Here is a 14261-nt window from a genome sequence, read left to right as displayed (position 1 = left end):
CTTGTCCATTGAGGCTGTATTACTCTGACCCTACACGATCGTGTTTCGCTTCATAAAGTGTCTTCAGGGGTCATATATCTACAGTAGACAACACCATTACACTTCCAAATTATATTAAACCCATCTTACATCTTAATAACTAACTATACAAAATCCTTACCGGCTCAACCAGGCAGTCCGGCACTCAACAGCAACCGATGTGCTGGTGGTAACGTCTCAAAGGACGCCCACACATGCGCATACCGTGCTGCAGGAAACCCGGAGGTGGATGTCCTGAAAACCTTGACTGGCTTGGTGGTCCCCCTGATTTAGGGTCTCTAAAATCAGTGATGAGCGAGTGTTTATAACAGCTTTTGAACTGTGTGTTTCTGTGCAGTATTCACATAGACAAGTCTTGCTCCAGAGAGACGGTGACATCAGTCATCATACGACACATTCCTGGGGCCGATTTATTACATGAGCACGAACAGCAGCTGGTTTACACCCTGCCACTAAAGGACACGGCCAAGTTTTCAGGTATCATTGGGAGTATTGTACAGAAGCGTCAGAAGAGTATGATTTTCATAATCCTGCAGCTAGGCTTGTCCTCTTGGTATCGCGTTTTCATTAGAGCCACTGCACTGGCTGCCCATTAAAGGCAGGATTATTTTTAAATTATGTGTTTTTTGTCTTTCAGATATTATATGGCATGTCACCGGATTATATGCAGCCCTTAATAACTATTCCCTTATGCAATATAACCTCTGGTTCTAGGGATTGCAAGAGAGTGCGCTATAAGTCAGTTCACGCTGCTGATTTTTAGATACCAGGGTGCTAAGCCTGACCCCACTGACTTTGGTGGTCTAGTGGAATCCCATCCCCAGACCTGTCCACACACCTTTAGTATGCCTCTGGGCCCGCCCTCTTCAAAATGATGGCACCCTGCCCCTGCCCAGTGCATCCTGGAAGGTGGGGTCAGAGGTCATGGACTTGATATACTGCCTTTCTGTTTACATATTCTATGCAGGTATTTTCTGTGTCCCTACTGGGCTCACAATGCGTTATTGTACCTGGGGTGATGGGGGGGGGGGGGGAGGCTAAGTGACTTGCCCAGGGTCACAGGGAACTGCAGTGGGAGTTGAACCCAGTTTCCCAGGCCACTGCACTAACAATTAGGCAACCCCTCCATTAATTGTCAGGAAATGAGTAATTCCCTTCACTCTAACGTATAATTTGATTTGAAACTAATAGGTAATGTATTTGGGAAGTGTAATTGACCATTTCTCTTGCTAGGATTATTTTCTGACCTGGACAGTCACTTGGACTTAGGTGTTATTACTTACGGTGTTTCGATGACAACTTTGGAGGATGCGTTCCTGAAGCTGGAAGCCGAGGCAGAAATTGGACAAGCAGGTAAGAAATGTGTGTACTTCCTACCCTCGCTATGTCCTACAGAGGCTGACAGAATTTCGGTTTCAGTTTCAAATTCAGTATTGAAACTGGCCTGAAATCTGGGTTTGGGTTTTGGCCGAAAATGCCAGTTCATTTTCAGGTAAAACCAAAACTCTCCCCCCTCCCCCCGCTGCCCCTGGGCCTACCTTAAGAATCTGTGGTGGTCTAGTGACCTCTGCTCAAGTCGAAATGGCTGCCAAGACTTCCGACAGCAGCCTTGCAAAACTGCCACAAGGTCCCTGCAGCCATTTTGAGATTTCTGCTTTTTATGCTGGTTTCAGTCTGCAGTCGCTCCTGGTTATGCGGGTTCCAGTCTTTAAATAGCCACTGGGCCTCCTGTGGTAGTCTAGTAAGGCTGCCATGGGAGGTGCCAGCAGCCATTTTGAGATTGGAACTGGAATAAGCAGGAACAATCTCCAATTGCTCCTGCTGATGCCAGTTACAATCTCAAAATGGCTGCCGGGACCTCCCACAACAGTCTCGGCAGCCATTTTGACTGAGTAATGGCACCGGGCACTGGGGTTCGTTCCTGCTTCTGAAGGGGACACTAGATTAGGTAGGTCCAGGGGGGGCCTATGGATGGTCAGGTGGCCCGGGGGGGGGCAGGTCTCTGAACGGTGGGGTTAAGGGGGCTAGGCAGGGCAGGCACAGCAGTTTTAGCTTCAACTTTGGTTCCAGCCAACACCGAGCAGCAAATTTCAGCCGCAGATCCAGCTTCGGTCGAAACCAAAACCACTGTTTTTGGTCAGCGTGTAATGTCTTCCTCATGTGCCTGATTTTAAATAGTAGGTCATTTTATTTTATTATTTCGTTTTGCCTTTCAGATTACTCCGCACTGGCACAGCAGCGGGTAGAAGAAAGGAGCATAAATTCACTAGATGAAATAGAGCAAAGCCTGCTCGTGTTCCCTGAGCTCAGATCGTCTGCGGCCGGCAGTGCAGCGCTGTGGAAGCGGCAGTTTTGCGCTGTGGCACGGTTCCATGCCCTCAACGTGAAACGTGAAAGTAAATCCATGAGGACTGTGTAAGTAGGGCAGATTCTTCGTCATCTGTTATGTTGGCACACCATGAGGATTAAAGGGGCAAATTCTGTATATTAGCGCCTCAGTCCTGGTGCCCCAATGCTGTGCACTTAAGGATGAATTTTATATATGATGGCAAAAAAAATAGAAAAAAAAGCGCTATTCTATAAACCATGCTTAAAGTTTAAACGCGGTTTATAGAATACCACTTACGCCCGGGATTCGTGCCTAACTTTAGGCACTGCCATTTGCAACCACTGAAACGTGGTGCGAATATACACGCCTAAATTGGGCCCGTATCTCCCCTTATTGTATAACAACACATGTAAATGCGAGGAACGCACCCATTCCACCCATGTCCCTCCCATTTCCACCCTCCTTTTTTTTCACTCGTGCGTAAAATTTAGGCACAGATCCCACACCTAAATGTACACATGTAATTTCCAATTAAATCTAATTAGTGCCAATAGTTGCTTGTTAAAAAGTCAATTATTGGCACTAATTAGCTTCAGTTAAATTGTGTGTGCAAATTGGCTACGCGCCCATATTTGTGTACGTACCTTTTATAGAATTAGGAGGTGAGGGTCAGTTCTATAATTTATTTATTTATTTATTTATTGCATTTGTATCCCACATTTTCCCACCTCTTTGCAGGCTCAATGTGGCTTACAATACATCACGGATAGTGGAAGTGTGAGGAGAGTAGACATTTGGTCTTAGCTCCAGGATTTCGTTACAAAATCCTAGCATATGGTTGGCATTGGCGTGCCCATTTTAGGCGTGCTCCCTTATGCTATGTCACTAGCAGGATTATGTTGGTGCACCAAGTGAGGTGCATAGTTTTTGTCCCGCTCCTGTGTTCCCCTCCCCCCCCCCCCCCGGCACCTACCTGTCCATTAATGGTGCTTTTGAGGTGCGTAAGTGGCTCCTGCCTCTAGACACCCCTTTATTTTCATTTTCAGCACTTGATGTACTGCAAGTCATCCCTGTGGTTTACAGTTTCTATTACACTGTCCCTAATGGACTCATAATCTAAGTAATAAATTGTACTTCTGGGGTAATGGAGGGCTAAGTGACATTCCCAGGGTCACACAGAGCTGCAAAGAGAAAAGAACTGAACCCGGTTTCCCAGGTCCATAGCCAGGGCTGCCGAGAGGCTGGGCCGGGCCCGAGGCAAGGCCGCCCCCCCCCCCCCCCCCGAGGTCATCGTCGCCGTCCACCACCGGGCCGGGTCCCCCTGAATTCAAATCATAGCGCCTCACCTCGACCTCGCTCCTTGTGAAAGAAGCGCAGCAGAGGCAGTCTGCAGATCACCTCCCTTCGGGCCTTCCCTACCTGTGCCCCGCCCTCGTCTGACGTAGCTTGCGCGAGGGCGGGACACAGGGAGAGAAGGCCCAAAGGGAGGCGATCTGCAGACTGCCGCTGCTGCGTTTCTTTCACACGGAGTGAGGCCGAGGTGAGGCGCTATGATTTGAATTCAGCGGGGCCCGGCCCGGTGGTGGATGGAGGGGGGGGGGGGTGGGTGGAGAGGACTGCAGCGCCGGGCCCCCCTTGGAGGCCCGGGGAATTTTGTCCCCCCTACCCCCCCCCCCCTCTCGGCGGCCCTGTCCACAACCCGTTGCACTAACCATTAGGCCACTCCTCCACTTATAGAACTGCCCCCCCTCCACCTATGCAGCCACCTAATCTGAAACAAAAATAAGTGAAAACAGCTCCCAGTAGAAACTGAAAAAGAGAATGGCACGTGTCCCTGCAAGATATCAAACTGTAAACTGTGCCAACCCATATCACAGTCAGTCACACGGGAAAACATTCAGCATACCCATCTTAAATGTAGTGTATATTATCCAATGCAAAAAATGAGTGAGACGTGTATTAAGTTTGTTCAGTAAAAATGTATTGTTTGACTTTTATTTCTCCATATATAAATGGAGTAGCACACGAAACGCATGATTTTTATTCACCACCTTCAGCTGAAACCACTTTCTCTGTTTCTTTGGGGTTTTTTTTTCCAGGTTGTTTCTTCTTTTGATTTTTCTCGCATTCCAAATTTTCCTGTTTGTAGCACATCGTTACTTGTTCCAAAGTTCGGTGGCTCCTGTCAAACTTTCCCCGGATCTGTATTTCCTAAAACCTGGGCAAAGAAGCCGCCCCTTGCACACAAGCCTGCTGCTTCAGAACAATGCAGGTAAAGAGTGTCGCATTTCTTACCGTTTTCCTACGGGAACTGTTAAAGAAGTAAAACGTTATCTCTTGCTTCCCTCGTGCTGACACAAGGTTCGGGTGTCGATGACATCATCTCATCTCTAACCAATCAGAAGGTACAGGTGGAGCTAATTAACGGAAGTGACTATCTGTCTGTCTCGCCACACAATGCAGCACTCAAGATGCTTCATTCGGAGAAGGTATGATGACTTTGAAATGCACTGCTGTTATAACATTGCAGCTTTCCATAGCGTCCCACAGATCAATCCAGAGATGAGTGGGTTATGTCCCTCTACCACCCGTCTCTGGATTGATCTGTTGGGACTAATGGAAAGAAAATGATCAGGTAAGGACTAATTTTACCTTCCATAGCATCCCACAGATCAATCCAGAGACGAGTGGTAGAGGGACATAACCCACTCGCCTCTGGATTGATCTGTTGGTACTAATGGGAAGAAAATTACTACTACTACTACTACTACAAATCATTTCTATAGCGTTACCAGTCGTACGCAGCGCTTCACAATTGAACATGAAGAAAAAGACAGCCCCTGCTCAAAAGAGCTTACAATCTAAATCAGGACAGACAGACAGGACCAATAAGGATAACGGTAGGACAGACAGAAGGACACATAGGGAAGGGACTATTGAAGAGAGGAAGACAAGATAAAGGTTACGAGCAAGTGATAAGTTAGAAGTCAAAAGCAGCATCAAACAGGTAGGTCTTTAGCCCGGATTTGAAGGCGGCCAGGGATGGAGCTAGACGTAATGGCTCAGGAAGTCTATTCCAGGCATAAGGTGCGGCGAGATAAAAGGAATAGAGTCTGGAGTTAGCGATGGAGGAGAAGGGTGCAATTAGGAGAGATTTACCTAGTGAACGGAGTTCCTGGGAAGGAGTGTAGGTAAGGACTAATTTTACCATACTGTCTATTAGATTTCATCCTAACTACTTACAATTCTGAAAATTGCTAAAATCTCATTTCTTCACCAATTCATTCCAGAACTCATTGTGGGGCCCTTTTAAAAAGGTGTGTTAGTCTTCATGTGTGCGCCAAAATGAGACTACCGCTGGGCTACTGCCCTGGTGGTAGGTTCAGATTTGCCCCGCGCCCATAATGCCTGGATTATTTTTTAATTTATTTCCTCCCACGCGCGTCGTTTCCGGCGGTAATTGGCAGTTGGCGCGGGCCGACCGGTTACTGCATGTGTAGCGTGTGAGCAGTTACCGCCAGATCAACGGGTGGCATTAAGGGCTAAGGCCGTTTTTAGGCGCACACCGGTTTCAGAATTACCGCGTGCCCTTTTCCCGTCCCATTAATTAATGTGGAACGCCTTACCAAAGAGGGTGAAAACAATTCACGACTGTCAAAACTTCAAACGAACTCTAAAGACCTGTCCGTTTTGCAATGGGCAATTTAATTCCTATTTCCTTATCCCTTATTGTACCTATTTACCCCTACCTTACCTGACCCTTTATCTAACTGTATTTGTTTAATGCCTACCGTATATGGAATTCACCATTACGGTATCTTGTAAGCCACATTGAACCTGCTAATAAGTGGGAAAATGCGGGGTACAAATGTTACTAAATAAATAAATAAATATCTACACTAATCTGTTACTACTTTACTATTGTTGAAATTCAAACTCTGTATTTTTAATCTAAACTGCAAGCAACATTGAAGTCGAGCTTGTTTTCAGGACAATCTGGGATCTAAATGTCATAAATAAATACATAAATACTTGGTTCAAGGCCGTAGTGACAGCTTGATCGAAGGGAGATAGAGACAGGCACCACTGAGTAAAACATTTCAGCAGATGGAGACTATCTCTACGAGTCTTCTCAAGTTCCAGTTCTACTCTAGCCGTCTCTAAGCGTGCAAGAGAAAGTTGTACTTCTGCTAGTAAAGGGTGAAGTGGAGCAGAAACATCATTAGGAGCCGAAGCAAGGGAAACAGAGGAAACAGGAATAACAGGTGCCACGGAAACTGTAGAGGAAATAGGCGCAGTGGGAAGCGCAGAAGTGGTAGCTAGATTAGTGGTAGGGTCAGGAGTGAAAGAAGAGGACAGACTTGGCAATGATGAAGAGAGGGTAACGCTGTGTGATAAAAATCCCAGGAGTTGACCAAGTGACGTGTTTTTCATCATGGGATTGGTGATGGGATGGATAGAATGACTTCCGAGTGAGAGCCTGAGACAGGTATGAAGGGTCCATAGCTGGAAGAAAGTGAAGGGCAAGCTAGAGTTTGGACAGTCTGTGACCAGGGGCGTAGCCAGACCGGCGGGAGGGGGGGTCCAGAGCCCGAGGTGAGGGGGGCACATTTTAGCCCCCCCCCCCCTGCCATTGCCGCTCCCCCCCCCCTGCCGCCGCCAACTTTGACCCTCCCCCCCCCACCACCACCACCGACAACCCTCTCGACTCCCCCCTCCCACCGCCGACCCTCCCCTGCCGTTGCTTACCTTTGCTGGTGGGGGACCCCAACCCCTGCCAGCCGAGGTCCTCTTCTTCCTTCGTTCTGTTTCTGAGTCTGACGTAGGACGTCAGACTCACAGAAACAGAATGAAGCCTTGCGATCTGCAGGGCTTCGTTCTGTTTCTGTGAGTCTGACGACCTGCACGTTGTACTTCAGACTCGGAAACAGAACAAAGAAAGAAGAAGACCTCGGCTGGTGTTGGGGTCCCCCGCCAGCAAAGGTAGCAGACGGTGACGGCGGGTTGACGGCGGGAGGGGGAGTTGAGAGGGTCGTCGACAGAGGAGTCCAGGGCCAAATCCCTCCCAGTTCCAGGGCCCCTCTCTCCCTTCTTCCCAGTTCCAGGGTCCCCCTCCCTTCTTCCCAGTTCCAGGGTCATCGTCCCTCCCTCCCTCCCTCCCTTCCACTTCCAGGCCCCCTCCCTCCGAATTTTAAAAGTCATCCTGACTTACCTCATTGGGGTTATGGCGGCCGGCAGCAGCAGCGGTAAAAAGCGTGCAGGCTCGGCACTTCAGTTTTCCCTTCTCTGTCTCTCAGCTCTGGTCCCGCTCACATTTCCTGTTTCCGCAAGGGCGGGACCAGAGCTGAGAGACAGAGAAGGGAAAACTGAAGTGCCGAGCCTGCACGCTTTTTATCACGTGAGGTAAGTCAGGATGACTTTTAAAATTCGGAGGGAGGGGGCCTGGAACTGGAAGGGAGGGAGGGAGGGAGGACGACGACCCTGGAACTGGGAGGGAGGGGGACCCTGGAATTCGGAGGGAGGGAGGGGGGACGGACGACGACCCTGGAACTCGGAGGGAGGGAACGAACTTCCGGTGGGTGAATATTATATGCAGCCTTCCCTTACATCCGAGGGCGGGGCACTGAGAGCGAGTGCAAGGCCTGTGGTTGGTCCCTTCTCCTTCTGACGTCGCATTTCTTTCCCTGGCAACTATACAGAGTTCCCTCGAGGGCGGGGCGATTACGAACCCTACGATCACTACACGGCTTCACTGCCACGCTGCCACGGAGTCAGCTTCAGAACGTTGGAGGTGCAAATTATTATATTAGATGCTCTGACTGAACCTCTTTGTGCAAGTCTCCAGTTTAAGTGAATCGGCTATTTTCTCTCAAGCATGGTGCATCACACTGTACTTTTGCACCGTACGCTTGCGTGGGTTGATTTGCAGGTTGTTTCTGTATTAATGGCTCCTCTCTCTGTCTTCTGCAGAGCTACACCTTTGCAGCGATATTCAACACAACGATGGTACATGCCTTGCCAGTGCTGGTAAACATTATTAGCAACCTACTCCTCCAGAACCTGAACGTAACTGAGAGCATCGAGATCTGGAGCAGCCCATTCTTTAAAGTAAGCAGAGTCAGAAAGGTGGACCGGTACTAGGCAAGTGGATAACGTAACGGCAGACTTGTTCAGGCTCTAGAACTGAGATTGCCATTTTACTGCACTCAGATATGTAGAAATAATGGTCAGCCTATAAGTTGTAGGGGATGCATATCTACTGGACCAACTTAATACATCTGTGACTAGCTTTCAAGAATTATCGACTCTTTAGTGCGGCTATACTGGGATTAAATAATAGTTATTTAGATTTCCTTATACAAAATTTAGATCACCTTCAAAATCTGCACCTTAGTACACAAAATCATATACGGAGTAGTCCCAGGATACATGACAGACCTTATAGATCTGCCAATAAGAAACAAAGTCAAATCGTCAAGATCCCACCGAAACCTAGACTACCCAAATTGCAAAGGACTGAAATACAAAACAACTTACGCCTCCGGCTTCTCCTATATAAGCGCAAAATTATGAAACGGCCTCCCAAAAGCTGTGAAAACAATACATGACCACCTGAACTTCAGGAAATCACTAAAAACCAACCTCTTCAGAACAGCCTACCCAAGCGACCCCATGTAAACCTCCCACCCAGCAACACAAGACTATAATCGTAACGGACAACACACAATCCTCATCCATTCTGATCCTCCAATTGTAACTTATACGATCACTTTACAACCTTGTATCTGTAATCAACCGATTGGGCAAGCGCCTTGGACGGTACTATGTAAGCCACATTGAACCTGCAAATAGGTGGGAAAATGTGGGGTACAAATGCAATAAATAAACAAATAAATACATACATAAATATCACCAAGACTACTGCTACTACTACTTCTTAACATTTCTAGAGCACTACTAGGGTTACGCAGCGCTGTACAATTTAACAAAGAAGGACGGTCCCTGCTCAGATGAGCTTACAATCTAAAGGACAAAATGTCAAGTTGGTGTAGTCTAGATTTCTGAGTATAGGTGTGATGGTTAGGTGCCGAAGGCGACATTGAAGAGGTGGGCTTTGAGCAGTGATTTGAGGATGGGCAGGGAAGGGGCTTGGCGTATGGGCTCAGGGAGTTTGTTCCATGCATGAGGTGAGGCGAGGCAGAAAGGGCGGAGCCTGGAGTTGGCGGTGGTGGAGAAGGGTACTGAAAGGAGGGATTTGTCTTGAGAGCGGAGGTTACGGGTAGGAACGTAAGGGGAGATGAGGGTAGAGAGGTAGGGAGGGGCTGCAGATCGAGTGCATTTGTAGGTTAGTAGGAGAAGCTTGAACTGTATGCGGTACCTGATCGGAAGCCAGTGAAGTGACTTGAGGAGAGGGGTGATATGAGTATATCGGTCCAGGCGGAAGATAAGACGTGCAGCCGAGTTCTGAATGGACTGAAGGGGGGATAGATGGCTAAGTGGGAGGCCAGTGAGGAGTAGGTTGCAGTAGTCAAGGCGAGAGGTAATGAGAGAGTGGATGAGAGTTCGGGTGGTGTGGTCAGAGAGGAAAGGGCGAATTTTGTTGATGTTATAGAGAAAGGAGCGACAGGTCTTGGCTATCTGCTGGATATGGGCAGAGAAGGAGAGGGAGGAGTCGAGGATGACTCCGAGGTTGCGGGCAGATGAGACGGGGACGATGAGGGTGTTATCAACTGAAATAGAGAGTGGAGGGAGAGGAGAAGTGGGTTTGGGTGGGAAGACAAGAAAAATGTTTCATAGATTTTAAAACAATCTCTCCCACCTCTTCAAAATTATATTATTTACCTGTTGCTCAGGATAAACAAAAGAAGCGAGAAGATCAAATTCAATTAGAAACTTCGGTAGAAGCTGTAAATATTTCACCTTTTTTAGAGCAATCTAATGAAGAAATAAAAACAAGAGCAACATTGGTTGTTTCGTTTGTTTTTCTACAAGATAAGGAAGCTGTACTGAGGTTACATTTTCAACAGACTCAAATGGAATTTTTGGGTGGAAAAATTTCGATTTTTTTTCCTGATATTCAAAATGGACCCAGCAAGAAATTTCTAGAGATGAAACAAGAAGCAATACCCTGGAGGGTTATAAGAGCCCAGATCGCCCAGGACTGTGGTTTTCTGTGTCAAAGGTGGGTGGAGGAAGGGTAGGGGTCATGGTGGGGGTTGTTTTGGGCTGGGGTTGCTTTACTTGTGTTATTTACCCTATGCCTGCTCCTATGTATTTCCAATTCTTTGCTTGGGTTGTAATGTTATTTCTGATACATCAAGAAAAATGTTTGAACATAAATTATGTTAGTTACGTGCGTAGATGTTCAGAATAGGAAGAAAAGCTTGTGAAGAAAAGCCTAGCCAATCGTCTGGGGCTAACCCTGAGGCCACGTAGAGGGTCCGCCTGCACCTGCCGCTTGTGCTCTACATTAGCACCCTCCTCCCACCGACTGGGTTCCAACCACCTCTGGGCAAGTCTCCCGCACTTATGGTATTTCCCGGTGATTTCTAGGACACTGGGACCACACTCCCAGTGGTCCCACAGTTCCTAGGAAACACCCACAGACCCAAAAACACAAACCAGGATTTGTAGTCAGTCCAGACAAGCAGAGGCAATAAAGTAAATAAGATTTATTGACATAAAAATATTGAACAGTGAACCATATAAGCAGGTGGGAAAGAACAGGCAATAACAGATAACTGAATATGGATCAAATATAAAACCATCTAAACATTTATCTACTACCTAAATGGTACCTGGGGCGTTCAGGAACAAAATATAGCTGCTCACAGGTTATGAAGTCTAACCGTTCACAGGGTCTCAGGAAAAGAGAACCTTCTCTTTCCACTTATCTACAAGTGAAAAAAATATCTCACAGCTTAAGCTAACAGCTTTTGGTGGGAAGAAGAAACTGACAGTTCCGTAACAACTTTACAAACAAATGACAGTCACCACCTGCTGGCCAAACAGAAGAAATGCACATCATAAACAATAGCTGTACAATTTACAAGCAAGAAAATTCCCTGTTTCGCCGCAACACTTATGTGTTATTCTGTCAATACGCACATGTCTCATATAGCTTGTATTGTACACGTGGATGACTCTGGTGGAGTATGGGCTGGGTGCACTTTTATACATGTAATTCATACAATACTATAAGTTACGTATTTATCACTCGCATTTAGGTGTACACTCGCAGCTGTCTGAGTGGCATAAGTGCTCACACCGAACACACGTGTCCTTTGTAGAATTACCCCCATAGTGACACTGAATATCGTTACAGATTGCCTCGACACTAGCCAGAGAGTGCCAGAGTGATCCATAAGTGGAGATTGAGCAAGTCAGCAATTATAGTGGTGCTGGATCCAGTCGCAAAATGGCTGCCGGAATCTCCTACAGCTATTGCAAATGGAGCAGTGGCACGGGGCAGGAATGATTGGGATTCGTTCCTGGTCCCAAAGACTCCACTAGATCACCAGGCTTTCCTAAGGTAGGCCCTTGGAGGGTCTACAGGTGGGATGGGGGGAGGGGGAGCTTCTGGTTTCAGCAGAAAATCCATAGGTATTTTTGGCTGAAACCCAAACCTGGATTTCGGTCCGGTTTCGGTGCCGAATCTGAAACCAAAACTGAAATTCAGTTGGGGCCTTTATATTCAGTGTTGATATCCAAATGCTTTTCCTTAAAACATCCAATTAATTGACCAAAAAGATTTTTTTTAAACAAACATGGGGACTTAAATATAGCTAAAGTACATGTCCCAAACACTGATATTGCAAAAGGAAACTCAACTACAATCTCTACAACAATACGACATTTTTTATATAAGAATATTTGGGGGGGGGGGGGGTGGGGGGGGGATCATCAGATCTTAATGCAACTCGCACCATTAGAACATCTTGTTCCTTCTTCACATTGAAAAAAATGGTTGCGGTGCAAATCGGCATTAGATCACCCTGATTTTGTGATTTTTTGGCATATATACAGTGGTGTGCTGGAGCAGGCTCTCACAGGCTCGCAAGAGCCGGTTGTTAAGTTTTTAAGAATTTTGGGAGCCGGTTGTTAAAGTAGGGCCCTCCATGGCTACTTTAACTGGCTCCCAAAATGTGGGCTTGGGCCCCCTGCTGAATTCTCTTTTACTTTGCTGGTGGGGATGCTGAGCCCTGCCAGCCAAGTAAATAGACTACTGCTGCTCCCCGCTCCTTGTTTCCAGCTCTGGGCAGCAGGCTGGGACTTCTCGAGCATGTGAGAGAAGTTCCAGCATGCTGCTCAGAGCAAGACCTAGGGAGTGGTGGCAGTCCATTTATTGGCTGCCAGCAAAGGTATGTCTAGTGTGCCCACACGAAGGGAGGGAGGAGAGAGAGGCAAGTGTTGCTCCCCCCCCCCCCCCCGGCCCTTCCAACTGCAGAGCTGGCTACGTCCGTAGAAAGAGCCTGTTTTTAAAAATTTACCAGCACACCCCTGCATATATCTTATGCAGTATTTTATAATTCTTTACAAAAAATGTAGTATAGCGCAGCATAACACTTATCTTAATAAGCTGGCGACAGTATCTAGTAGCAGGAGACCCTCCACCAAGATGGCCAGGTTTTGTAAAAAAAACTTCCACAGGGAATAGGTTCTCAAAACATATATCTCATGTACTCCTGCATAGAAACAAAATGGCCGCCATATGCAGGAGTACATGAGACATATGTTTTGAGAACCTATTCCCTGTGGAAGTTTTTTTTTACAAAACCTGGCCATCTTGGTGGAGGGTCTCCTGCTACTAGATACTGTCGCCAGCTTATTAAGATAAGTGTTATGCTGCGCTATACTACATTTTTTGTAAAGAATTATAAAATACTGCATAAAATATATGCCAAAAAATCACAAAATCAGGGTGATCTAATGCCGATTTGCACCGCAACCATTTTTTTCAGTATGAAGAAGGAACAAGATGTTCTAACGGTGTGAGTTGCATTAAGATCTGATGATCCCCCCCCCCCCCCAAAAAAAAAAAATATTCTTATATAAAAAATGTATTGTTGTAGGGATTATAGTTGAGTTTCCTTGCTGCAATATCAATGTTTCGGACACTTTATGTACTTCTCCTTAAAACATAGCACAGCAAAATGGCTGTCCTAAATTATCCGGATACTGGCTCTGGATATTGCTTCTATCTGGATAATGCCAGCTCTGACTGCAGAATCCAGATTATCAGCCCTGGCCACTATCTAGACACCAGACCTGAACATCTGGATTTTATTTAAATGGTACTGCCAGCATTTAAAAAAAGCGCCAATCACAAAGCTTAAATACTGGCTGGCCTATTTTAAATTTTATAAGTGTTTGTATGAATTTTTTAATGTATTTTTCTTCTTTATAGTTGATGTGTATTTGGTTTTATATTTCAGTATATATTGTGTAGTGTTTACCTTGATTATTCTTGATTGTTAACAATCTATTTTGTATTTAATGTCTTAACTCGTCTTGAGCTAAAACAGGGAAGGGATGATGCTGAGTATGACTAAAGAAAAAAGTATTTGTAAATAACTGAGTAGAGATTTTGGTTTGTTTTCAGGAGAACGATGACTTTAAGATATTTATGTACCTCAAAGCAGTGCTTCTGGGAATATTAATATCAGTGGTACCCTACTTTGCCATGGAAAACACAGATAACCGTAAGGTAACGTGACGCGTCACCTAGTTATGTATTTCTGTTGGCAGATTCTTGTCAATGTTTGTTCTTGGAACAAAGGGATCAAATATGTTTTCTATATACATCTCATTTACAAATCCGACTTCAGGCTCAGTTAATCTACCATCCGGTTTTGTATTATTATTATGATTTGAGTAGCACATACCAGAAACA

The 14261-nt window shown here is 46.2% G+C and overlaps 1 protein-coding gene across 1 annotated transcript in view; it reads left to right on the top strand.

Annotated features, from left to right (window-relative positions):
* The window catches only part of ABCA5 (ATP binding cassette subfamily A member 5), a 135692-nt gene that overhangs the window by 67818 nt on the left and 53613 nt on the right, over window positions 1-14261 (top strand). The window contains exons 17-23 of the mRNA XM_030208503.1: window positions 377-516; window positions 1273-1392; window positions 2256-2454; window positions 4468-4640; window positions 4730-4857; window positions 8339-8476; window positions 13971-14075. Coding sequence (XP_030064363.1) covers window positions 377-516; window positions 1273-1392; window positions 2256-2454; window positions 4468-4640; window positions 4730-4857; window positions 8339-8476; window positions 13971-14075 — 1003 coding nt within the window. The remainder of the gene's footprint in view (window positions 1-376; window positions 517-1272; window positions 1393-2255; window positions 2455-4467; window positions 4641-4729; window positions 4858-8338; window positions 8477-13970; window positions 14076-14261) is intronic.

Source organism: Microcaecilia unicolor, chromosome 6 (assembly GCF_901765095.1).
Source record: "Microcaecilia unicolor chromosome 6, aMicUni1.1, whole genome shotgun sequence".
Lineage (NCBI taxonomy): Eukaryota > Metazoa > Chordata > Amphibia > Gymnophiona > Siphonopidae > Microcaecilia > Microcaecilia unicolor.
This window is presented reverse-complemented; position numbering and strand designations above follow the sequence as displayed.